A 27217-nucleotide genomic window follows, 5' to 3' on the forward strand; every position below is an offset into this window, starting at 1 on the left:
GGAGTTGACACTTCATTGCCTACTTTCTAGGTTATCGAAAGCAGGTTCTGTTGCGTTAGTGTTGCCAGGGGTGGCTTCAGAGGGAGAGAACAGCTCAGTTTTCCAACCCTTGTTCCCTCAGCATGCCATAAACCTAAGTGTTTTTTTTTGTCTTTTTTTAACTTACTGTGACCTGGCAACCTGGATTGTTTAATCAAAATGGCCCGCTGGCCTCCCTCCAAGGAACACACCCGGCAGGTACTGGGTGTGGATTGTGAAAAGTCAGATTCTATCACTGTCAAGCCCAGCCTTCTGCCTAAGCTCCCCTGGAGACGTGGCAGAACCATTCAGGGGGGCCGCCGTCTCCATAGAATATCAGGCAGTCATCCAAAGATGTTTATAGAGTTTATGATAACGTGGGAAAGTGCCTCTGCTCCAGAGTTAAATCTAAAAAGAATACAGCACGATTATAGCTCTGTGAAACTCGCACGTACACACACAGCCAAGGCCTGAGGGGAAGCACATCACCAGGGAAGCAGGGATGGTCTTTGGATCAGATTAGGAGGGACTGTGTTCCTTTTCTCCTTCTCTGTCATTTCTACATTTTCTAGAATAAGCATAGGGAGCAAATACATGTTTTTAATTTCTTATTAAGGTGGGAAATTTTATTTTTAAATATTATTTTCAGCCAGGTGCACTGGCTCATGTCTGTAATCCCAGCACTTTGGGAGGCCAAGGCAGGTAGATCACTTGAGGTCAGCAGTTCGGGACCACCCTGGCCAAGATGGTGAAACCCCATTTCTACTAAAAATACAAAAAAAAAAAATTAGCCGAGCGTGGTGGCGGGTGCCTGTAATGCCAGCTACTCCAGAGGTTGAGGCAGGAGAGTCACTTGAACCCGGGAGGTGGAGGCTGCAGTGAGAGATTGCACCACTGCCCTCCAGCCTGGGCAACAGAGCGAGACCCTCCCCCCTGCCCACGCAAAAAAAAATTTGCCTGATCTGAGAACATCTTAGAGATCATTCCACATCAATACACGTAGATGACCTTTTTAAAAGAATTTCTTTTGAGATAGGGTTGCCTGGGCAGAAGTGCAGTGGTGTGATCATAGCTCATTGTGTTGAAATCCTGGGCTCAAGTGGTCCTCCCACCTCAGCCTCCCGAGTAGCTGGGACCACAGGCATGCGCCACCATGCCCAGCCTGTTGTTGGTTATTTAACAGCTGAATATCATTTCACTGTTGGAAGCGCCATAATAAATGTAGCCAGCCCCTCCTTGTAGGATATGTAGGTTATTTCCAGTCTTGTCCTGCCACAAACAGCACTTCCTTGTGCATGCATCTTTGCACCCATGCATGGGTGTGCCCACCAGAGGACCCCCCAGAGGTGAACTGGCTGGGCAAAACATTTGTGTGTTTAAACTGGGATAGGTGTTGTCAGTTTCTCCTCAAAGAGGTTACACCATCGTGTGCGCCCCCCATGATGGGTGGGTACACCTGCTTTCCATGCCCTTATTTGGCCAACTTTGGTGATTACACTCATACTTGTAACCCACTGAGGGCGGCTCTGACAGCATAATCAAAGAATAATGATTGCCTTGGGAGGCCGAGGCTGGCGGATCACCTGAGGTCAGGAGTTCAAGACCAGCCTGACCAATATGGTGAAACTCCATCTCTACTAAAAATACAAAAATTATCTGGGCTTGGTGGTGTGCAACTGTAGTCCCAGTTACTTGGGAGGCTGAGGCAGAGAATCACTTGAACCCAGGAGGCGGAGGTTGCAGTGAACCGAGATCGTGCCATTGTACTCCAGCCTGGGCAACAGAGCAAGACTCTGTCTCCAAAAAAAAGATGAGCAGTTTTTGGAAATATAATTCACATGCCATACAATTTACCCATTTAAAATGTGCTATTCAAAGCCTTTGAGTATGTTCATAAAATTATGCATCCATCACCACAACCACTTTTAGAACGTTTTACCCAAAAACTAAATTCTATAGCCCTGAGCCATCACGCTCTAATACCCACATCCCACCCAGCCCCAGGCAACCACCAGTCCGCTTTCTGCCTCTGGACTTGCCTTTTCTGGACACTTTACGTAAATAGAATCATACAACATGTAGCCTTTTATGTCTGGCTTCTTTCACTAAGCATAATTTTTTTTTGTTGTTTTTTTGTTCTGTTTAGTTTGGGACAGTTTCACTCTGTTGCCCCTGCTGGAGTGCAAGGGCACGATCTTGGTTCAGTGCAACCTCTGCCTCCTAGGTTCAAGTGGTTCCCCTGCTTCAGCCTCCCAAGTAGCTGGGATTACAAGCAACATGGTAAAACCCCACCTCTGCTAAAAATACAAAACATTAGCCGGGCATGGTGGCGCACGCCTGTAGTCCCAGTTACTGGGGAGGCTGAGGCGCAAGAATTGCTTAAATCTGGGAGGCAGAGATTGCGGTGAGCTGAGATTGTGCCACTGCACTCCAGCCTGGGAGACAGAGCGAGACTCTCTCAAAAAAAAAAAAAAAAAGTGCGGATAGTTTGTGTATATTTCAGACTTTACTGTATTTCACTTTAAATGTACACAAATATGGACTTTTTGTTGCTACTGTGGGATCATGCTATATATGTCTTCAGTAACCAGTTTTTTTCCAGCAAGTAATAAATCATCATGTCTTTTCAAATCAGTAAATATGGATATAGCATCCTGATGACTCTGTCAGCCCATTGTATGGCTACACCACAGTTTCTTTAAGCATTGCCTCTTGTGGGATACTTAATCAATTTCCAGGTTTGTTTGTTTGTTTTTGAGATGGAGTTTCGCTCTTGTTGCTCAGGCTGCAGTGCAATGGCACTATCTCAGCTCACCGCGACCTCTGCCTCTGGGGTTCAAGCGATCCTCCTGCTTCAGCCTCCCCAGTAGCTGGGATTACAGGCATGCCCAACCACGCCCGGCTAATTTTGCATTTTTTGGTAGAGGCGAGGTTTCTCCATGTTGGTCAGGCTAGTCTCAAACTCCCGACCTCAGGTAATCCGCCTGCCTCAGCCTCCCAAAGTGTTGGGATTACAGGCGTGAGCCACTGCATCTGGCCAGTTTGTTTGTTTTTTAAGAGATAGGGTCTCACGCTGTTGCCCAGGCTGGAGTGCAGTGGCACAACCATGGGTCACTGTAGCCTCAACCTCCTGAGCTCAAGTGATCCTCCCACCCCATCTCCCCAAGTAGTTGGAACTAAAGGCATGCACTATCACGCCTGGCTAATTTTTGTATTTTTTTTTTTAGAAATGGGGTCTTGCTATGCTGCCCAGTCTGCTCTGGAACTCCAAGTGTCAAGTGATCCTCCTGCCTTGGCCTCCGAAATTGCTGGGATCACAGGCATGACCACTGTGGCTGGTTTCCAGTTTTTTGCAGCTGTATTCCATGCTGGGTTCCACTGATAATTGTACCAAACCTCTAAGTGCGTGTGGCGTAGATTGTGGCCTCCACACACCACTGTTGGGCTCTTCCCATCCCAGAGCCTCGCTGTGTTCCCCCACTTCTTCCTGCTTTTTATTTGAGCCCTTGAGTTTGGTTAAACCCATTACTGCTCTCCAGGAGGGGAGAGGAGTTGGGCCATCTCTGAGTTGTATTTCTTTTTTTTTTTTTCTTCCTCGACTTCCCAGGTTCAGGTGATCCTTCCACCTCAGCCTTCTGAGTAGCTGTGACTACAGGCACATGGCACCATGCCTGGCTAATTTTTTGTATTTGTAGTAGAGGGTTTCGCCATATTGCCTAGACTTCTGAGCTGTATTTCATAAAATCTGCAGAAGTGATGATCGGGAAAAAATGATTTTATAACATTCATGAAGTGACTGTATAACAGGTGATATTTCAAGAAGGAGGTCTGGGTGAGTCACTGGATGTGTCCTCAAGTAAGATCCAGAGGCCTTGATTACTGTGATAATGGCAATAATAACAGTAACATAAAATCGGCAGCAACAGTGATAAGATCCCACGTGCCAAAACGTTTGTCAACACGTTGCCGGCGCTCCACCCTCACTCCTGGCATACTCGATGAAGTAAATTATTATTACTATAATAATCATTATTATTATTTCCATCTCCCTGGTATATAATTATTATTATTTCACTATTATTTATTTTTATTTTGTACTCTCAGACTTTGAAATACCACAGCCTTTCTATTCTGTAGCCAGGATAATATTTTCCTTTTTTATGAAATATCCACAGACTTCTGTTTTTTTTTTTTTTTTTTTTTTTTTGAGACAGAGTCTTGCTCTGTCACCCAGGCTGTAGTGCAGCGGTGCAATCTCAGCTCACTGCAACCTCAGCTCACTGCAACCTCCACCACCTGAGTTCAAGCGATTCTCCTGCCTCAGCCTCCTGAGTAGCTGGGAGCACAGGCATGCGCCACCACGCCCACCTAAATTTTGTATTTTTTGTAGAGAGGGGGTTTCACCATGTTCACCAGACTGGTCTCAAACTCCTGGCCTCAAGTGCTCTGCCTGCGTCGGCCTCCCAAAGTGCTAGGATTACAGGCATGAGCCACCACGCCCAGCCCATGGCTGTTCTATGTAAGATTAATTAACCTACTCAACAACTGAGTTCCGGAATCCTTAGAACTAGAGGATATTAGAGCTGGCATGGCCTTAAGAATCATCTAACCTGGCCAGGTGCAGTAGCTCATGTCTGTAATCCTAGCATTTTGGGAGGCCAAGACAGATGGATCACTTGAGCCCAGGAGTTTGAGACCAGTGTGGGCAACATGGTGAAACCCTGTCTCTACAAAAATACAAAAAATTAGCCAGGTGTGGTGGCGTGTGCCTGTAGGCCCAGATACCCGAGAGGCTGAGGTGGAGGTTGAGGTTTCAGTGAGCCACGATTGCACTACAGCACTGCAGGCTGGGCGACAGAGTGAAACCCTGTCTCAAAAAAAAAAAAAAGAAAAAAAGAAAAATCATCTAACCCAGTAATTTAGCTTCTTAACTTTGATTTACACATACAATACCTAAATACATTCTCATTGTAAAAAGAATGCAAACAACATAGATAAACTGAGGTCTCCTTGAGCAACTTCTTATCCCTTTCTATTCCCAGAGATAAGCATTATATTAGTTTCATATAAATTACTTTTCAGACCTCTTTTTATGCATTTGCATGCAAGTATACATTTGTGTATATGTCTACAGACACACACATCCTTAGAAAATCCATGGTATTGATTTGTGGGTTTCCTCCACCAGTAAGTGGTATCACAGTGTTTGTATTGTTCTGCAACTGGCTTTTTTTCCCCCTAAACAATACGTCTTAGAAATTGCCCCGACTGGGTGTGGTGGCTCACGCCTGTAATCTCAGCACTTTGGGAGGCCAAGGTGAGTGGATCACCTGAGGCCAGGAGTTCAAGACCAGCCTGACCAATGTGGTGAAACCCGATCTCTACTAAAAATGCAAAAAATAGTCGGGTGTGGTGGCATGCACCTGTAATCCCAGCTACTTGGGAGGCTGAGACAGAATTGTTTGAACCTGGGAGACGGAGGTTGCAGTGAGCCGAGATCGTACCACTATACTCCAGCCTGGGCGACAGAGCGAGACCATGTCTCAAAAAAAAAAAAGAAAGAAAGAAAAAAGAAATCACCCATGTTAGCATCTCATTTTCAGTAGACCAAGTGTATGTAATCATGCCCCTACAGAAAGACAGTTTGTTCGTACTGCCTGATCATTATAGCATTGTAAAGTGCTGACCTTGAGGCCGGAGTTCAAGATCACCCTGGACAACATAGACCTTCATCTCTACACACACAATTTTTTTAATTAGCTGGACATGATGGTGAGCACCCATAGTCCCAGCTACCCGGGAGGCTGAATTGAGAGGATTCCTTGAGCTCAGGAGTTGGAGGCTTCAGTGAGCTATGATCCCACCACTGCACTTCAGCCTGGGTAACAGAGTAATACCCGGTCTTGGGGGAAAAAAAAAAAAAAGCACTGATCATCCTTGGACCAGCTTACCTGGGCACACCTGGGTAGGTGATAGGAATGGCTGGGTCAGAAGTCGGTGCAGGAGAAGGTTCATAGCCACTGCCAGGTGGCTCTCAAAGGTGGCAGTACCTGCCTCCATTCCCCTCCTGATGGTAATGTATTACTGGTGATTTCCAGCTCGGGCAGGGGTCACCCATAATGAGCACTGCTACCCCAGTGAGCCACTGTTTCTGGTGGGCGTGTGTCTACCCTGGTTGCAGGGGCCACAAAAAAGTGGACCACCAGCAGCCAAAACTTTCATCCTTGTTTGTAAACAAGGAAATGGAGGTTCCCATAGCCAGTCAGTGGTGAGCTGGAACCAGAGTCAGGGACATGAATGTTAGTACAGGACTCTTTATACTGTCCTTATTAAAAACAAACAAACAAACAAAAACCAGTTGCATTAATCCCACCTGTTGCCAGTAAGGTTTGGCATGACTCTGTTCTGGGTTTGGAAAAAGAAGGTAATTTTGATCCTATGAAATACCACACCCTCTAATTCTGCAGTACTTTCCTCCCTGTTTTATGGTTGGTGCCACGGCATCCAGCCAGGAGATAATTTCTGTTGCTAATCTTCACTGAATGGGGACGGCCCCTGTCAGTGGCTTAGGGAGTGGCAGAGTCGTTTGAGAGAAGCGGTGTCAGAGAACTGTGTTGCAGACAGAGAACAGGGCACCTGTACAGACACGCTTGGAAGGGTGGCCTGCTGAGTTCTCAACACTGCAGGCTCTCCTGACAGGTGGCGGTCGAAGGCTGTCCCTGCCATTTGTAGCAGCTGGAATATGAGACTGTGGTGCTTTAAGATACAGGGATTGGACTGGGCGTGGTGGCTCATGCCTGTAATCCCAGCACTTTGGAAAGCCAAGGCAGGAGGATCACTTGAGCCCAGACGTTTGAGAACAGCCTGGGCAACATACCAAGGTCCCGTCTGTACAGAAATTTAAAAAATTAGGCATGGTGGCACACACCTGTCATCCCAGCTATTCGGGAAGCTGAAGCAGGAGGATCACTTGAACCCAGGAGTTTGAGGCTGCAGTGAGCTATGATCACGCCACTGCACTCCAGCCTGAGTGACAGAGTAAGACCCTGTCTCTTTAAGAAAAAAGTACAGGGGCTCAGTGCGGTGGCTCATGCCTGTAATCCCAGCACTTTGGGAGGCCAAGGCAGACGGATCACAAGGTCAAGAGATTGAGACCATCTGGCCAACATGATGAAACCCTGTCTCTACTAAAAATACAATAAGTATTTTTAGTAGTAGCTGGGTGTGGTGATGCGCGCCTGTAGTCCCAGCTACTCAGGAGGCTGAGGCAGGAGAATCACTTGAACCCAGGAGGCAGAGGTTGCAGTGAGCCGAGATCACGCCACTTCACTCCAGCCTGGTGACAGAGCCGGACTCCATCTAAAAAAAAAAAAAAGAACGGGAACCGAAGTTCAGAAAAATGTTTTAGACGTACACATGTCTGCTGTGGAGTTATTTACAACAGGGTACAATCAGTGATAAGCTTGAAGCCTAACAGTGGAGAGCAACAAGTGAATAATTAAGTCAATAAGAATAAAGTTCTACAGTAAATTATTATGCAACTATTAAAGCAGGATGCAAATAACTTGTAAATTTTATACTTATCCGATGTACTGCCTGTGCCGAAAAAATTTTAGTGATTTGTATACTGCTTCTTGGAGTATAACTTAGGATAAATTTTTTGGCAGAGAACTCAGTCATTTATAGATTTTAAATGAGATCCAGCAGTTACATTTCCCAAAAAATATGTCCTTCTGAGATCTTGCACGTGCGCACAAAGATTTGGATAGGAAGATACTCACTTCAGCACTGTTTGTACTAGGAAATGTTGGAGAGAATCCAAACATTATTCAACTGGAGGTTAGACAAATACCTTAAGGTACATTTATATAACTATGTATCTGGCAGTTCTGGAATGAAAGGAGGTCACTCAGCCAGTCTGCACATATGACATGGAAAGATGTCCAAGATCTTGCATTAAGAAAGGTCAGATGCACAACAGAACATGTGGTGTGGTCCAATTGCTCTTTCTTTTTATTTTTATATTTATTTATTTATTTATTGAGATGGAATCTCACTGTGTTGCCCAGGCTGGAGTGCAGGTATGCAACCTTGGCTCACTGCAACCTCCACCTCCTGGGTTCAAGCGATTCTCCTGCCTCAGCCTCCCAAGCAGCTAGGATTACAGGCTCGTGCCACCATGCCCAGCTAATTTTTGTATTTTTAGTAGTGACAGGGTTTTACCATGTTGGCCAGGCTGGTATCAAACTCCTGATCTTGTGATCCGCCCGCCTCAGCCTCCCAAAGCGCTGGGATTACAGGTGTGAGCCACGACACCCGGCCTAAATTGCTCTTAAGTACGTGTTTGTGTTCACAGAGACATAGGAAAAAATTTTGCAGAATGTCTACATCAACTGTCAACTGTGGTTTTCAGAGGAAGTGGATTAGGGTGGACTTCCGCTTTCTAATTCAGAGTTCTATAGTGCTTGCAGTTTTTATGTGATGTAGATCATACTTTGGAATCAGAAAAAAAAAAAAAAAAGATCACTAAATAAAGCACAAAGTCCCATTAACCCACTCTCCTGAAAGGAGGTAAATTATATTTTACAGTATGATACCAATCTTATTAAAAAATGCATGTAGGCTGGGCATGGTGGCTCATGTCTGTAATCCCAGCACTTTGGAAGGCCAAGGCGGGTGGATCACCTGAGGTTAGAAATTCAAAACTAGCCTGGCCAACATGGTGAAACCCCGTCTCTACTAAAAATACAAAAATTAGCCAAGCATGGTGGCTCACGCTTGTAATCCCAGCTACTCAGAAGGCTGAGGCAGGAGAATTGCCTGAACCCAGGAGGTTGCAGTGAGCCAAGATCACACCACTGCATTCCAGCCTGGGTGACAGAGGGAGACTCTGTCTGGGGCGAGGGGGAACAAAACAAAAAACAAAACAAAACAGCATATAGAAGATCCGGAAAAGAATTAGTCCACAGCATTGACTATTGCTCCAGTGGATGATATGTGGTGGATTTGACTTTTCTTTGTCTTCTGTATTTTCCAGTTTTTAAATTAAGCCTAAATTAGCTACCAAAATAGAAGAAAAGAATTACAGACTATTTTTTGAACTTTGCAGCAGTGAAAAAGCCCCAGCAGCCTAGGCGCGGCAGCTCATGTCTGTAATCCTAGTGCCTTGGGAGGTTGAGGCAGGAGGATCACTTGAGGCCAGGAGTTCGAGACCAGCCTGGGCAACAAACATAGTGCAACCCATCTCTGCAAAAGAAAAATCAAAATTAAAAAATTAACTGGGCATGGTGGCACGTAAGTGTAGTCCCAGCTACTCAAGAGGCTGAATAGGATCGCTTGAGCCCAGGAATTTAGGTTGCAGAGAGCTATGATTACACAACTGCCACGTAGCCTGGACAACAGAGAGAGACCTTATCCCTATTTAAAAAACAAAACAAGGGCCAGACGTGGTGGCTCAAGCCTGTAATCCCAACATTTTGGGAGGCCAAGGCGGGTGGATCACCTGAGGTCAGGAGTTTGAGACCAGCCTGGCCAACATGGTGAAACCCTGTCTCTACTAAAAACACAAAAATTAGCTAGGCATGGTGGCGCATGCTTGTAATCCCAGCTACTTAGGAGGCTGAGGGAGGAGAATTGCTTGAACCCAGGAGGCAGAGGGTGTAATGAGCCAAGATTGCACCATTGCACTCCAGCTTGGGTGACAGAGGGAAACCCTGTCTCAGAGAAAAAAAAAAAAAAAAAAGGCTGCATCTCTGGTGGAAATTCTTGACCCTAATAGACCCAATGATTTCCTTTTATAATAAATATTGTATAACACCCCATTTTACTGGCCTATATGTAATTTGCAGATAACATACATTTCTAAGCTCAGAGCATGTTAGAACCATGCCAAAGATATGTTGCCTTTAAATTTTTTTTTTTTTTTTTTTTTTTTTTAAAGAGACAGGGTCTCACCTCGTACCCAGGCCAGAGTGAAGTGGCATGATCATGGCTCAGGTGATCCTCTCACCTCAGCCTCCTGAATAGCTGGGACCCCAGGTTGAGCCACCATACCCTGTTAATGTTTTAATTATCTGTAGAGATGGGGTCTCACCATATTGCCCAGGCTGGTCTTGAACTTCTGGCCACAAGCGATCCTCCCACCTCAGCCTCCCAAAGGATATGCTGCCTTTACACATAACATAGGGCTTAACTCTGGCCTCAGATAATTATGAAACGATTCCTATGAGCTGTGCCAAGGTCTTGTGGGATGCAGGAAAATTCAACCCTGAACAGCCCTGTTTCAGGGTTGCTGGCATTCCCGGCCTTCCCTAACTCTATGCCAGCAGTGCCCACCACCCCATCATTGTGAGGACCCAAAAGAACTCCCAAATCTATCAAAACCTATTGAGAGTGGCCGGGCATGGTGGCTCACGCCTGTAATCCCAATACTTTGGGAGGCCAAAGCAGATGAATCATCCGAAGTCAGGAGTTTGAGACCAGCCTGGCCAACATGGTGAAATCCCATCTCTACTTTAAAAAAAAAAAAAAAAAAAGGTGGGTGCATGCCTGTAATCCCAGCTACTCCGGAGGCTGAGGCAGGAGACTCGCTTGAACTGGGAGGCGGAGGTTGCAGTGAGCGGAGATCACCCACCGCACCCAGCCTAGAAAAGTTTTATACCCCCTGATGGTATGTGAGGATACCCATTCCCTGATACCCAGGCCTGCACAAGCTAAAATGTTTCATCCTATTAAAATAATTGCCAACCTGCTGTAATCCCAGCACTTTGGGAGGCCGAGGTGGGTGGATCACTTGAGGTCAGGAGTTTGACACCAGCCTGGCCAACATGACAAAGCCCCGTCTCTACCAAAAAGTACAAAAATTAGCCAGGTGTAGTGGTGTGCACCTGTAAGTCCAGCTACTCAGGAGGCTGAGGTGGGAGAATTGCTTGAATCCGGGAGGCAGAGGTTGCAGCGAGCCGAGATTGCACCACTGCACTCCAGCCTGGGCAACAGAGTAAGACCCTATCTCAAAAAAAAAAAAAAAAAAAAAAAAGGGGCCAGGCACAGTGGCTCATGCCTGTAATTTCATCACTTTGGGAGGCCAGGGTGCGGGGATCACTTGAGGTCAGGAGTTTGAGACCAGCCTGGCCAACGTGGTGAAACCTTGTCTCTATCCAAAAATGCAAAAGGTAGCCAGGCATGGTGGTATGTGCCTATAAGCCCAGCTACTTGGGAGGCTGAGGCATGAGAACCACTTGAACCCGGGAGGTGGACTTGCAGTGAGCCAAGATCACGCCACTGCACTCCAGCCTGGGTGACAGAGTGAGACTCTGTTTCTATATATAGATGTTATTTTTTTTCTCTCTCTCTCTCTCTATATATATATAGTGTGTGTGTATATATATATTCTATATAATATATATAGTGTGTGTGTGTATATATATAATATATATATAAAATGAAATGTCTGCCAACCTGAATGGGGGAATGGTACCCTATTTTCATTTTCAACTCATTGATTCCAAGTGTTGTGTAGTTAAGATGTGCCATGTCTGCCCACAGGGAGGCTATGCCTGTGAGTGCAGAGAAGCCCGAAAGGCTACTAGACAGGAGTCTCTCTCTGTCCTGATACTGTCTGCCTCTCCAGAGGAATTAACAGGGTGGGAGGAGTCTGCACTGTCCCCAAAGTCCCTGACCTGGGCCTGATGTTCCTACCTTCCCCTTTGCCTTCCATAGGAAGCCTGGAAGCACGCAATCGAGAAGGCAAAGCACATGCCCGACCCCTGGGCTGAGTTCCACCTAGAAGACATTGCCACCGAACGTGCTACTCGACACAGGTCAGCAGCTGGTGCTGGGTCTGAAAGAGTCCTGTGGGCTACATGTCCAGTTTCTGCTCCCAATCAGTGAGGCCTAAGTACTCTTGGGGGTCAGGGGAAGGGAGTAATCATAACAGCAGCTAATATTGGAGTGTTAATGCATGCTTAAGGCCCGGTGCATTGCCTCACTGAATCCTTCCCGTGGTTCTCACAAGGTACCTATTAGACAGGCTAGACTGAACTAGTTTTTTTAAATTGTTGGAGATCTCTGGCCGGGTGCGGTGGCTCTTACCTGTAACCCCAGCACTTTGGGGGGCTGAGATGGGCAGATCACTTGAGGTCAGGAGTTCAAGATCAGCCTGGCCAACATGGTGAAACCCCATCTCTACTAAAAATACAAAAATTAGCCATAGCCAAGCGTGGTGGCTGGCGCCTGTAATCCCAGCTGCTCAGGAGGCTGAGGCAGGAGAATCACTTGAACCTGGGAAGTGGAGGTTGCAGTGAGCTGATATAGCACTGCTGCACTCCAGTCTGGGCATCAGAGTAACACTCCATCTCAAAAATAAAGTAAAATTGTTGCAAATCTCTAAAACATTTTCCAATACATTGATTGAAGAAAGTCCACTTATAAGTAGACCCACGCACTTCAAACCCATGTCATTCAAGCGTCAACTGTACTTGCCCTGGGCTGGTGCCAACTATGCAGTTCTGGAGAGCCTCCCTCCCTCTGAGCCTAGGGGAGGTTAACCTGCCAGGCCTCTGCTTGTTTTTCCTGGTGGAGGCGTCGGACTGTGGGAAACCTGTTCTCACGGAGGGTGGGGTGTTCTGGAGTCTGCCCTGGCTGAGAGGTGCGCCAAGGGAAGCCTCCACCTAGAGCTAAGAACACCTCAGCCCGAGGGAGGTTTCAAACTTTAGGAATCCATTAAGCCAAGGAGATTTCCACCAGGCAAACTTGTGTGAGGCCTGGCCAGGCCCAGGGGCTGATTTACACTGGGAAAGGAGAGATGAAAATGTTCCCGGAACCCTCTCCAAGCTCTGTCTGCCTTAGGTATGCACCTATCTTTGGCAAAAACCCACTTAATTTCACCTACTGTATCCTTACAACACAGAATGCTTCTGTGAGCTCAAAATGTGTGGGGGTTTCTCCCTGCCCACAAGCAAGCAATCAATCTGCAGTGGATACCAGCAGATGTGCCTCTAATTCTCTTCCTCTAATGGAAGGAATTAGAGGAGTTTTGAATTGGGTATCCTATGATGCAATTCAACTCTGACACCATCTACCTGGAGATAGCATCAGATCCCACAGGTTGAAGGCTCAGTCCTCCAAGACTGTCCCTGACTTTCACTGCTGATCGCAAGCCCCAAGTGGTTTCACCTGTGCTTCTGACAGCTGTAAATCAGGGTTCCCATGACCCCCCTCCTTGAGTTTGATTAACTTGCTGGAGCAGCTCACAGAACTCAGGGAAACGCTAATATTTACTGGTTTATTATAAAGGATGTTACAAAGGGTACAGAAGACTGGGCATGGTGGCTCATGCCTGTAATCTCAGCACTTTGGGAGGCCGAGGTGAGTGGATCACTTAAGGTCAGGAGTTCGAGACCAGCCTGACCAACATGGTGAAACCCCGTCTCTTCTAAAAATACAAAAATTTAGCCAGGTGTGGTGGTGGGCGCCTGTTATCCCAGCTACTCAGGAGGCTGAGGCGGGAGACTTGCTTGAACCCTGGGAGACAGAGGTTGCAGTGAGCTGAGATTGCATCACTATACTCCAGCCTGGGTGACAGAGTGAGACTCAGTCTCAAAAAAAAAAAAAAAAAAAAGACATCACTTTGGAGATTCCAAGGACTTTCAGAGTTGCATGCCAGGAAATGGAGTCTAAAACAAAATATATATTTACCATCATACAACCTGGTATTGGGGCTCAGAAAATGATACCCCCAAAGTGAAGGCTTCAGAAACAGCCTTTCTTTGACCTTCTCCTGCCCTCCTGTCTCTCACCCCTCATTGTCCGCTTAAGAAGCCATAAAAACTAGAATTGACCGGGCGCGATGGCTTATGCCTGTAATCTCAGCACTTTGGGAGGCTGAGATGGGCGGATCACGAGATCAGGAGTTCGAGACCAGCCTGGCTAATATGGTGAAACCCTGTCTCTACTAAAAATACAAAAATTAGTTGGGCATGGTGGCACGCGCCTGTAATCCCAGCTACTCGGGAGGCTGAGGCAGAAGAATCGCTTGAACCCAGGAGACAGAGGTTGCAGTGAGCTGAGTTTGCCCCACCGAACTGCAGCCTGGGCAACAGAGTGAGACTCCATCTCAAAAAAAAAAAAAAAAAAAAACAAAACAAGAATTGCCTTTCCCCACTACCGGTCGTAGAAACTAGAACCCCTTTTCCCCAAAGCCAGCCATAAAACTTAAAAATATTACTCTAGGCCAGGTGCAGTGGCTCATGCCTATAATCCCAGCACTTTGGGAGACCAAGGCTGGTGGATCACTTGAGGCCAGGAGTTCAAGATCAGCCTGGCCCACATGGTGAAACCCCTTCTCTACAAAAATACAAAAAAAAAAAAAAATTAGCCGGGTATGGTGGCATCTGTAATCCCAGCTACTCAGAAGGCTTGAAGCAGGAGAATTGCTTGAACCCAAGAAGCGGAGTTTGCAGTGAGCCAAGATTGCTCCACTGTACTCCAGCCTGGGTGACGGGGAGATTCTGTGTCAAAAAAAAAAAAAAATTCTCTAACCTTACACAAACTTTCTGTGCAATAGCTGACCATAAATAGATTATGGAATGAGATCCTCATTCCAAAGGAGTCCTACCCCATACCCAAGAGAAGCAAATGCTGTAACAGAGCGGCCAAGAAGAATCGGAACAAGCCTTGCTGGCCCACTCAGTCTGTTACCATTAGCTCATCTCCTTTTTGCCCAATCACATTGCTCCACACCATCCCTGCTTCACTGAACCTCAGCATAAAATCGGATCAGTTCCTCTGTATCTTTGAGTCTTCAGTCTGAAGGCTTCCATGTCACATAAAACTGGGCTGTTGTCCATGACCCTTATAATGGGGAGGAAAGAGATCACTCCTTTCTACCCCTACACCTGCAGCCCTTCTCCTGTCTGGACTCAGAGACGGAAGGAACCCTTACCGCCACTGTGTGTGGCTGTTACTTCTCAGGAGATGTGCCCAGCTGCCTGGAAAGATTGAGGGCACCACCACCACCTTCCCCGCTCTGGGCCATGCCGTGCGTTACAGAGACCAGTTATGATCAGGATATTATTTATTCAGTCATTCATCCACCTTGTGTATTTATTTTTATTTTTATTTTTTATTTATTGAGACAGAATCTCGCTCTGTCACCCAGGCTGGAGTGCAATGGCACGATCTCAGCTCACTGCAACCTCCGCCTCCTGGGTTCAAGCGATTCTCCTGCCTCAGCCTCCTGAGTAGCTGGGATTACAGGCATGCGCCACCACGCTTGGCTAACTGTATTTTTAGTAGAGATGCAGTTTCACCATGTTGGTCAGGCTGGTCTCAAACTCCTAACCTTGTGATCCACTTGCCCCAGTCTCCCAAAGTGCTGGGAATACAGGCGTGAGCCACCGGGCCCGGCTATGTGTATTTATTAAGCTTCCATACACACCAGGTCCTGGATGACCAAGACAGATATGGGTCTGCTTTTGTGGGGTTACAGTCCATTGGGGGCCCCAGATGCAGAACAAGCCAGTAAGCAGCACAGCAGTGAGAGCTGGGGATATGGAAATGGGGGACATGGTAGAGAGGGAGCAGTGGGTTTGAGGAAAGGATCGGAGACTGGTGTGTTGGGACTTGGGAGGGAGGGACAGTGTTTCCAACCCAACCCAGAAGGTTGGGTGGGCTGTGAGCCAAGGTGGAGAGTGGGTTGGTTCCGAGGCCCATGGGGAGCCCAGAAGGGTCTTTGGGCTTTAGCCAGTGAGGAACAGGACCATGTGATGGACACCGTGCCCTGGGGTGGGTGGGTCTCTGCAGGTACAACGCTGTCACCGGGGAATGGCTGGATGATGAAGTTCTGATCAAGATGGCGTCTCAGGTGAGCAGGGCCTTGAATCCCATGGGCACAGGGCTGAGCAAAGACTTTCTGCAGCTGACTTTGGTCTGTGTGCCCTTCTCTCCCACTCCCACTTTGTTTAATTTTTGTAACTTCGGGGGATTCTATGTTATTATTTATTTATTGGTTGCAAGCAGCATTTTTTTTTTTTTTTTTTTTTGAGGCCGGGTCTTTATCACCCAGGAGTGCAGTGGCACGATCACAGGTCACTGCAGCCTTGACCTCCTGGGCTCAAGCCATCCTCCAACTTTAGCCTCCCAAGTAGCTGGGACCACAAGTACACACCACCATGCCTGGCTAATTTTTTTATTTTTTATAGAGACATGGATTTCACTATGCTGCCCAGGCTGGTCTCAAACTCCTGGGCTCAAATGATCCTCCTGCCTTGGCCTCCCTAAATGCTGGGATTATAGGCGTGAGCCACCACACCAGGCCACAGCCAACCTTTTGAAGAAACAAAAAAGATAAAAGACTAGAAAATAGAGTATTTCCTGCATATTGAGGTTAGGATTGCTTTGTGAAGCTTTGTTTTAGTGTAATATACAATATACACAGAAACACAGAAAAGTGTACAGCTCACTGAGTTGTCACAAAATGAGCACACTGCCTTACCAGCAGCCCATATCAACAAACGGAAGGCAACCAGCCTGCCCAAGCCCCTCTCAGTCACTCCCCCCATACCCACAGGGTAAGCACCACTCTGAATCCTATCACCCTAGATTACTTTTGCCTATTTTTTTTTTATTTCAAATAAGTGGGAGTGTAAAACAAGTATTCTTTTTTGGAGACGGGGTCTTGCTCTGCTGCCCAGGCTGGGGTGTAGTGGTGCATGATCTTGGCTCACTGCAGCCTTGAACTCCAGGGCTCAAGCAATTCTCCCACCTCAGCCTCCTGAGTAGCTGGGACTACAGGTGTGCACCGTCACACTCAGTCAATTAAAAAAAAATTTTTTTTTGAGACAAAGTTTTGCTCTTGTTACCCAGGCTGGAGTGCAATGGTGTGATCTTGGCTCACTGCAACCTCTGCCTCCTGGGTTCAAGCAATTCTCCTGCCTCAGCCTCCCTAGTAGCTAGGATTACAGGCATGCACCACCACACCTGGCTAATTTTTGTATTTTTAGTAGAGACTGGGTTTCTCCATATTGGTCAGGCTGGCCTCGAACTCCCAACCTCAGGTGATCCACCCACCTCGACCTCCCAAAGTGCTGGGATTACAGGCATGAGCCACTGTGCCCAGCCTTAAAATTTTTGTAGAGAGGGAGGTCTTGCTATGTTGCCCAGGCTGGTCTTGAACTCCTGTCCTCAAGCGATCCTCCTGCCTCAGTCTCCCAAAATTCTGGGATTACAGGCATAAGCCACTGCTCCTGGTGCTGCAGGTGTTCTTTTGGTCAACAGTTTGCGTTGGTTTTCATTGCTGCATGGTATTTCATTGAAGGAATCGACCTGGTTGATTTTTCCAGTATATCGTTGCTGGACACGTAGGTTGTCTCCACTTTTTTTCTTCTAAAGTCCGGGCTGTGAAAATGTCCTCTGAGATGCACTGTCCCTCCCCCAACATCCTGCCCCCGTGGGTTCTTCCCCTCAGCTGGGATGGAGGAATGGGGGGTCCTTGTCATCTCGGCAGTCTCTGGGTTGGAAGGCCTCTATGGCTTTGGTGCTGAGACATAGGAGGGAGATCCCCGGGAATTTCAGGATTGAGAAGAGGCCCAGGGCACCCATTTGATGGGTGGCATGCAAGGGGAGCACCTCCTGTCTTAGGGTCCCTTTTGGGTGGGGCATGGGGACTGATAACACTCTATATGGTGTCTTTCAGCCCTTCGGCCGAGGAGCAATGAGGGAGTGCTTCCGGACGTAAGTGACTCAGCCTGACTCTTGGGGCCCTGCCCAGAGTCCCCCCAGGCTCCTCAGAGCTGAGGCATTGGGACATTTGCAGCCAAGGAATGGAGCCACGGTCCCCTCTGCCTTCTTGTAGCCAAGGTTCCTCTCCATCTGGTCTCCCTCGGGCCACACGTTGGGCCTGGCTGTGAAGATGGGCTCAGGAGGAATAGGGAGCACCCCACTCACCTCTGCCCTGGTGTTGGGAGGTCAAGGGAAATGGGATTGGAGACATTTAACAGTGACCTTTAATCCCCCCATCCCAACTCTTTGAAGATGCAGAGGGGTGGGGAAGTCCTTCCTAGTTCCTGTATTTTGTTCCTGCCGCCAGCCACCCATCCAGGTCAGACAAGGTCTTGCTGTCCTGAGGACCAGCGTTGTGTCCCTGGTGAACCCCAGAGTACCCAGGTAGGCCCCCTGCTGCCTCTCCCCACAGGAAGAAGCTCTCCAACTTCCTGCACGCCCAGCAGTGGAAGGGAGCCTCCAACTACGTGGCGAAGCGCTACATAGAGCCCGTAGACCGGGATGTATACTTTGAGGACGTGCGTCTACAGATGGAGGCCAAGCTCTGGGGGGAGGAGTATAATCGGCATAAGCCCCCCAAGCAGGTGCGTGGCCCCGCTACCTGCCCCCCCTTTCCGTGCCAGGGCAGCTGTGCACAGTGTCTGGGAAAGAGAGCCATGGTGGGTCCCTCTTTCATCTTCTGTTTTTTTTTTTTTTTTTTTTTTTTTTTTTTGAGATGAAGTCTTGCTCTGTCACCCACCACCACCACCAAGGCTGGAGTGCAGTGGTGTGATCTTGGCTCACTGCAACCTCCATCTCCTGGGTTCAAGTGATTCTCCTGCCTCAGCCTCCTGAGCAGCTGGGATTACAGGTGCCTGCCACCATGCCTGGCTAATTTTTGTATTTTTAGTAGAGATGGGGTTTCACCATGTTGGCCAGGCTGGTCTCAAACTCCTGACCTCAAGCGATCTGCCTGCCTCAGCCTCCCAAAGTGCTGGGATTACAGGTGTAAGCCACCATACCCGACCTCTTTCACCTTCTTCATAGTAGCTAATAACAACCACTGTTTACTGAGCGTGATGAACCAAGTCATTTATTTTATTTTATTTTATTTTGAGACAGGATCTTTCTTTATTGCCCAGGCCAGAGTGCAGTGGCGTGATTACAGCTCACTGCAGCCTCAACCTCCTGGACTCAAACAATCCTCCCAGCTCCACCTCCTGAGTAGCTGCGACTACAGGGGCATGCAACCATGCCTAGCTAATTTTTGTATTTTCTGTAGAGAAAGGGTTTTGCCATGTTGCCCAGGCTGGTCTCAAACTCCTGGCCTCAAGCAATCCACCCACCTTGGCCTCCCAAAGGGCTGGGATTACAGGCATGAGCCATTGCTCCTGTTCCAAAGTCATTTATTCCTAAAAACAGCTCTGAGGTTGGAACGTTTTATCCTCAATTACAGATGGGATCTATTAGTCAGGATTTGTGTTTGCAAATGACAGAAACCCACTCAAACTGCTTAATCGAAAAAGAGAATTCATTGCCTTATGTAACTGAAAAATAATGCTGGCCACAGGCATGGCTGGATTCAGGATTAAAGTGAGGTTGTCAGAATCTTCCTCCATCTCTGACCTGGGTGTCCTTCTGGGTTGGCGTCATTCTCAGGCAGCTTCTGCACTTGTGGTAGCACTCTGGCCCCCAGCAGGCCCAAGTTCTTGTTAGAATGACAAAACTTATTTTCCCAGAAGTTCCAATAAAAGTCCCGGAGCTGGGTTTCATTGGCTCTGATTAGGTCAGATTCCTATTGCCGAACCAATCACAGTGGCCAACGGGTGGGAATATGCAGACTGGGCACACCCTAGCCATGTGCCTGCCCTTAGAGCTAGGAATGTAGGTGTTCCACCCAGATCACAGGGACTGAGACTGGAAAAGGTGAGATTCCCAAGAAAAAGCAGAAGAAAGTGCTGGTAATGTATATTAGTCCGTTTTCACACTGCTGAGAAAGACATATCCAAGACTGGGTAATTTATAAAAGAAAAAGAGGTTTAATGGACTCACAGTTCCACATGACTGGGGAGGACTCACAATCATGGTGGAAGGCAAAAGGCACATCTTACCTGGTGGCAGACAAGAGAGACTGAGGACCAAGCGAAAGGGGTTTCCCCTTATAAAACCATCAGTCTTGTGAGACTTGTTCACTATTGTGAGAACAGTATGGAGGAACCACCCCATGATTCAATTATCTCCTACCAGGTCCCTCCCACAACACCAGGGAATTATGGGAGCTACAATTCAAGATAAGCTTTGGGTGGGGACACAGCCAAACCGTGTCAGATTGGATACTATGTCCGCTCTTTGGGGACCCCGGGCTCAAAGAGGCTAAATGACTTGCCCAAGCAGGCAGAGCTGGAGCCAGGGCTCAAATGCAGGCTTTTCAACCCCCTGCTAGGTTGGCACCTTCATTTGAGTCCCTAGGGTGATGAGTGACTGAGGCCAAGCAGAATTCCCTGTTGCCTTTGGGCATTTGAGGAAGGATCCATGCCTCTGCCCTGCATGAGCCCATAGTTCAGATCTCCCACAGCTTGAGCATCTCCTACATACAAGGCACAGTCTCCTGGGTGTGCAGGATTTATTGAGCACCTGCTGTTTGCAGGGCCCTTGATGAAGCATACTTGGGACAGGCGCAAGAAGCCACAGTCCCCACCTTGGGGGGCTCTAGCTTCCTCTGCAATTTGCGGCCCTCCAGCCTGGCCTCCTTTCTCTTCCTCCACAAGCTTGTTCCTGCCCCAAAACCTTGGCCCTGGCTGTGGGCTTGGCTGGCATCTCATGTCACCATGATGCTTGCATGTCTAGCTCCTTGTAGTTCAGGTCTCAGATCCTGTGTCACCTCAGCCAGCCCATCTCAGACCACCCTGAGAAGCGGTCCCTCTACCCCAGTCACCTCTGCCACATCATTCTGGGTTTTTTTTTTTTTCTGTTCTTTGGAGCAGTTAGTGTGCCATTCATTTAGTTAATATTTTAGGTTCTTCTCTCCCCTAAAGGCAGAGATTTTATTTTATCTTGTTCACCGCTGTCTCCTAGCGCCTAGGTGTCCAGTAAATAATAATGTGGTAGGCTGGGCGCAGTGGCTCATGCCTGTAATCCCAGCACTTTGGGAGGCTGAGATGGGCGGCTTACCTGAGGTCAGGAGTTTGAGACTAGCCTGGCCAACATGGTGAAACCCCCATCTCTATTAAAAATACAAAATTAGCCGGGCGTGGTGGTGCATGCCTGTAATCCCAGCTACTTGGCAGGCTGAGGCAGGAGAATCACTTGAACATGAGAGGCAGAGGCTGCAGTGAGCCGAGATTGGGCCACTGCACTCCAGCCTGGGTGACAGAGCAAGACTCCATCCCCAAATAGTAGTAGTAGTAGTAGTAGTAGTAGTAGTAGTAGTAGTAGTAGTAGTAGTAGTAGTAATAATGTGGTTGACTTAAGGGAGGGAGAAGAACGTGTTTGTTTGAGGAGGTCCTGGCTGTACACCATGGCTGTGCCACTGCCCCTCGCCCAGGGAGCCCTCTGGCTGAGCAGGTGGCCCTGCTGTAAGTTTCCTCGTAGGGATGGAACCAGCCTTTGGGACAGAACCCTGTGAGAACTGCCTCTCCCTGCCTTCCCCTCAGGCCAGTTCTCAGAACCAACTGAGTCCTCATTTGGGGCAAGTTCTCACCTCTCAGATCAGGACCCCTTCGGTCTCTGCAGCTGTTGTCTGCATGTCTGGTGACCCACTCTCCGTGGATGGTCTTTTTCTTGGGAAACCTGGACCTAATCCTCCCAGGAAGTGGCATTGAGGGGGACATGGAGACCAAGGATGAGTCCTTGTGTAACAGGGCAAGAGGTGCAAGCTAGAGTCCCTACTCCACTTTACAAACCATATGCACTATTTATACATTTTCTTCTGTTTACAAAATTAAACATAGACTTTGTTAAAAAAAAAAAAAAAATCAGCGAGGAATGTCAAAGTTCCCTATAATTTCCCATTGCAGGGAGAATACTGTTTAGAGGTTGGTTTATATTTCTCTAGAATTGTAGCTCCTGATAAAAATAAAATGAGTGGCCAGGCGCAGTGGCTCACACCTGTAATCTCAGTACTTTGGGAGGCCCAGGGGGGTGGATCACTTGAGGTCAGGAGTTCAAGACCAGCCTGGCCAACGTGGTAAAACTCGTCTCTACTAAAAATACAAAAATTAGCCAGGCATGGTGGCGGGTGCCTATAGTCCCAGCTACTCGAGAGGCTGAGACAGAGGAATTGCTTGAACCCAGGAGGCAGAAGTTGCAGTGAGCCAAGATTGTGCTACTGCACTCTAGCCTGGGCAACAGAGTGAGACTCTGTCTCAATAAAATAAAAAATAAAAGAAAACATTGCCTGGCTCCTTTTTGCATCAATAACTTTAATTTACAGACTGAGTCTGAGACCCTGTTTATGCAGGTAAGGAAACTGAGGCACATAAAGGTGAAATTCAGAAATGTGCCCAAATTCGCAGTATTACAGTAAGGCATAGTCTAAGTTGCTTAGCAAACAGACCCAAAATATGTGCAGACACGAAATGGTTTCGTTTTCACTTGTGTGGAGGTCTTGCTTTGGTGGGTGGCTTGGGGTAGGCTGGTGCCTCATCTCCTTGAAGCCATCTAGAGACCTGGTTCCTTTGGTCTTTTTTCTCTGCCATCCCCTCAGGGGTTTGCCATGGACCACATAATCAGTTCTGGCTCCCAAGCAGAGTCCACCTTACAGGGCAGGCTGGAGACCTCATCTCTATAAAAAAAAATGTAGATATGAGCCACGTGTAGTGACACACGCCTGTAGTCCTAGCTTCCTGGGAGGCTGAGGTGGGAGGATCACTTGAGCCCAGAAGTTCGAGGCTGTAATGAGCCATGATTATGACACTGCACTCCAGCCTGGTCGACAGAGTGAGACCCTGTCTCTAAAATAAAAAATTTTTTTTTCCAGGCAGAGTCTCACTCTGTCACCCAGGCTGGAGTGCAGTGACGTGATCTTGGCTCACTGTAACTTCCGCCTCCTGGGTTAAAGTGATTCTCCTGCCTCAACACCCTGAGTAGCTGGGATTACAGGCACATGCAAGCACGCCCAGCTAGTTTTTTAATTTTTATTTTATGTATTTATTTATTTATTTTTGAGACGGAGTTTTGCTCTTGTTGCCCAGGACTGGAGTACAGTGGTGCAATCTTGACTCACTGCAACCTCCACCTCCCAGGTTCAAGCAATCCTGCCTCAGCCTCCCGAGAAGCTGGGATTACAGGCATGTGCCACCATGCCTGGCTAATTTTGTATTTTTGGTAGAGACAGGGTTTCACCATGTTGGTCACGGTTGGTCTCGAACTCCTGGCCTCAGGTGATCCACCCACCTCAGCCTCCCAAAGTGCTGGGATTACAGGTGTGAGCCACCACACCCAACCTTAATTTTTGTATTTTTAGTAGAGGCAGGATTTCACCATGTTGACCAGGCTGTTCTCGAACTCCTAACCTCAAGTGATTCACCTGCCTCGACTTCCCAAAGTGCTGGGATTACAGACGTAAGCCACCATACCCAGCCTAAAAATATATATTTTTTAATTTAAAAAAAAATGAAAGGAAAAGAGGAGATTAGATTCTGGGCATCACCAGGAGCTCCGGCAATAGAGAGCTAGTAAGTGATGGAGCCAAGATCTGAGCCCAGGCAGGCGAGTTCCTCTCAGCCCTCCCCTTGCCGTTTCTCAGAGGAGGTGTGCCTGGGCCCTCCCGCCTGAGCCCACTCCCCATCCCACCAGGTGGACATCATGCAGATGTGCATCATCGAGCTGAGGGACAGACCAGGCAAGCCCCTCTTCCACCTGGAGCACTACATCGAGGGCAAGTACATCAAGTACAATTCCAACTCTGGCTTTGTCCGTGATGACAACATCCGCCTGACACCGCAGGTGAGGCCCGGGCTCACCACCACCCTCTGCCCACCACAGCCCTTGGGGTGAGATCCTGGCCAGGCTCAGCCCCTAAAGAGGAAGGTCCCTGTGGGCTTGGAGTCTCACTCCCAGAGAAGCCTCTTGGAGCATTCAGAAGGAGACTCTGTAACGAGACACCTGTCACCCCATGATAGCTTCTGTCACCTAAGATGGCCACAGGACCTGTAGCTCAAGGTGCCTGCCCAACTGGAGAGGCCTTTTTCCTTGTCTTTTCCTCTATATAACTCCTTGCAGAGAAAGCCCCTCAGCATGGGCAGAGGCGTGGCCAGTGCCTGCACAGCCCTCAGCCTGTCTCTTGACATCTCATTTTCCTTCCTGTGCCCCGTAGGCCTTCAGTCACTTCACGTTTGAGCGTTCCGGCCATCAGCTGATAGTGGTGGATATCCAGGGAGTTGGGGATCTCTACACTGACCCACAGATCCACACAGAGACGGGCACTGACTTTGGAGACGGCAACCTAGGTAGGTGGGGAAAGCCGGGCTGTTTCCGCAGAAACCACACTCCCTGCTAAAACCTCTGAGCTCTTTGTACAGCCCAGGAAACAGGCTGAGACATTGTATGCGCTTTTTCAAGATCATGGAGATGGGAACCTGGATGTCTGATGCCTCCCAGCTTGGCACATTTTATACCTGCCCTGGCCATGTGTATGAGGCCCACACTGCCTGTCCCCTGTCACAGAGCAAAGCAACACTCCAGACACCCCTGCTCTGTCCACAGGTGTCCGTGGGATGGCGCTCTTCTTCTACTCTCATGCCTGCAACCGGATTTGCGAGAGCATGGGCCTTGCTCCCTTTGACCTCTCGCCCCGGGAGAGGGACGCGGTGAATCAGAACACCAAGCTGCTGGTGGGTGCCCAGTATGACCCTGCTTGGCCTGGCAGGCCCTTCTGCTACCCGCAAAGCAAGCCCTGCTCCCCTGTGTGGTGACAGCCAGGTCAAGCAGTGCTTAACTGACGAATACTGGGCTGGAAGCATCTGTCCCACCCATGCTTCAGCCTGTCCTCTCCAGCTCGGTGCACAAAGCCCTCCCGAGTGTCCTTACAGTCGAGCAGCTGGTATCTGCCTAGGTTGGGCCCATTTTATTTCACCAGAGTGAGGGGAACAGGCACGTGGAGATAGAAGGTGTGTGGTGTGTGTGTGTTTGTGTGATGTATTGACAAATGACTGAACGAGTCTTGGACCTGGCTCTCCAGGCACCTCACCAAGATAACTCCCATCCCTCCCATTGCTCCTTGGACCAGAGACAAGAGAATGCTGCAAAGACCAGCTTGGGATGCTGGACACAGAGTGGGATGCTTTCTCCAGCTCCGGGCTGTGGAATGTGGTCAGGGCTTTAGGGGATGCTGGCAGGTCCTCTGAGCCTCTGTTCCAGATGCCCTTTCTTGGCCTTAGGTTTAATCCCCTACTGCTTTTTTATTTTTTAAGACAATGTATCAGCTACTAAACAGGCATGTTTAGGAGCTGTGGGTGAAGGGGTTTCAGGGCTAGAGGGAACAACAGGAAGAGCCCTTTATTTCCCAGAGGGTGCGTGCGTGACATGAGTATCCCTGTTAATGTCCCCAGCAATCAGCCAAGACCATCTTGAGAGGAACAGAGGAAAAATGTGGGAGCCCCCGAGTAAGGACCCTCTCTGGGAGCCGGCCACCCCTGCTCCGTCCCCTTTCAGAGAACTCTGGAGATGAGAACATGAGTGATGTGACCTTCGACTCTCTCCCTTCTTCCCCATCTTCGGCCACACCACACAGCCAGAAGCTAGACCACCTCCGTGAGTGACGGTTCGGTCCTTAGTCACTGTGATTGGAGGGGACAGGTAGAGCAGAACTAAACCGGCTTTCATTTATGTTAGAAAAATCAGACATGCTAACCAAAAACGTTCATGGCCCCAGTGATTTTATAGGTGAGTTTCATTCAGTGAACTTCCAAAACAGATCATCCAAATGCTATAAAAACAACCCCTATTGTAGGAAACAAAGTAACTTTTATCAGTGTGTTTTATGAAACCAGCAAAACTCATATAGTAAATTTGACATACCAAAAAAGAAAATTATATCCCAACCTTATTTAAAATTTTTGTGTATATAGAGAGAACAACAACAAAAAAATCTAAATAGATTTAAAAAAAAATCTAAATAGATATTAACAAATAAAAATAGTACTATGTTAAAAGGTTCACCTGTCACAGTTAAATAGGGATTTCACAGGAATCTGAGGATTGTTCAATGTTAGAAAAGCTGTGAACGTGATACTAATGGGTCAAAGGAGAAAAACAGGATTGTTATTTCTGACGCTGAAAGAATGGAGTTTGCTGATGATTCAGACGAGAGTTTGTAGGAAAGGATAGAGGCAAGACTGACCCCAGGGTGTTGGCCTGAAGAGATGGAAGTCATGTATTCAGGGAAAGTGTAAGCGGAAGCAGGCTCAGAGCAGGAGAGCAAGATTTTATTATTTAGTTTTTTAATTTTTCTCATTTTGATACCTTTGGAAGAGAGAAAGATTTTAGTATCAAACATTAAAGAAGCCCTTTACATGTTTCCACTGGAAGGTCTTCAGAATAGTCTGGAACAGGAGTCAACAGACTTTTGTGAAAGGCCAGAGAGTAAATATTTTAAGCTTTGCAGCTCATTCCGTCTCTGTATTTGGAGCATGAAAGCTACCATAAAAAATACTTAAATGAGTGGACGTGGCTGTGTTGCAATAAAACTCTATAGATGGTGAAATTTAATTTTTGTCATCCATTTAAAAATGTAAACACTGTTCTTACAAACAGTGCCTGTTATAAAAACAGGCAGACAGTTTTGGCTGTAGAGGACAGGAGACAGAGATAGGGAACCCCCAGGAGATGGTTGGTGTTTTTTTGTTTTTGTTTTTTGTTTTTGAGACAGAGTGTCGTTCTGTCACCCAGGCAGGAATGTGGTGGCATGATCTTGGCTCACTGCAACCTCCACCTCCCGAGTTCGAACGATTCTCCTGCCTCAGCCTTCCGAGTAGCTGGGACTACAGGTGCATGCCACCACACCCAGCTAATTTTTGTATTTTTAGTAGAGATGGGGTTTCACTATGTTGGCCAGATTGGTCTCAAACTCCTGACCTCAGGTGATCCACCTGCCTCGGCCTCCCAAAGTTCTGGGATTACAGGCGTAAGGCACCACCCCCAGCTGGAGATGGTTGGTTCTGAAGCTGTCCGAGGCCCACTTCTTGAGCCCCAAATATTCAAATGTCTTTTCTTCCTTCACAACTGCATCTTATTGAGGACCAAGCGGTGGCCAGGCACATATGCTGAAAAACACATTACAAGGATAATTGCATTGTGACAACCCTGAGGACACACATAGGTGGCACCACTTGGCCAGAATCACGCAGCTGGCAAACAGTAGACTTAGAATAAGTTCTCAAGGAAGAACTTTAACCTCCAGGTGCTGATAACATTCTCCTTTTTTGTGCCTTTCTTTAAAGCT

General features: G+C 47.8%; 1 protein-coding gene across 2 annotated transcripts in view; it reads left to right on the forward strand.

The window, feature by feature from the left end:
• The window catches only part of EEF2K (eukaryotic elongation factor 2 kinase), an 86170-nt gene that overhangs the window by 30758 nt on the left and 28195 nt on the right, over positions 1-27217 (forward strand). Inside the window, exons 3-10 of one of the 2 annotated variants that reach the window (XM_073015228.1) lie at positions 11737-11837; positions 15820-15880; positions 17711-17748; positions 18209-18380; positions 23572-23721; positions 24092-24224; positions 24481-24608; positions 25326-25527. In XM_073015228.1, coding sequence (XP_072871329.1) covers positions 11737-11837; positions 15820-15880; positions 17711-17748; positions 18209-18380; positions 23572-23721; positions 24092-24224; positions 24481-24608; positions 25326-25527 — 985 coding nt within the window. The remainder of the gene's footprint in view (positions 1-11736; positions 11838-15819; positions 15881-17710; positions 17749-18208; positions 18381-23571; positions 23722-24091; positions 24225-24480; positions 24609-25325; positions 25528-27217) is intronic. The other variant, XM_073015229.1, reaches the window with a different exon arrangement.

Source organism: Chlorocebus sabaeus, chromosome 5, assembly GCF_047675955.1.
Source record: "Chlorocebus sabaeus isolate Y175 chromosome 5, mChlSab1.0.hap1, whole genome shotgun sequence".
Lineage (NCBI taxonomy): Eukaryota > Metazoa > Chordata > Mammalia > Primates > Cercopithecidae > Chlorocebus > Chlorocebus sabaeus.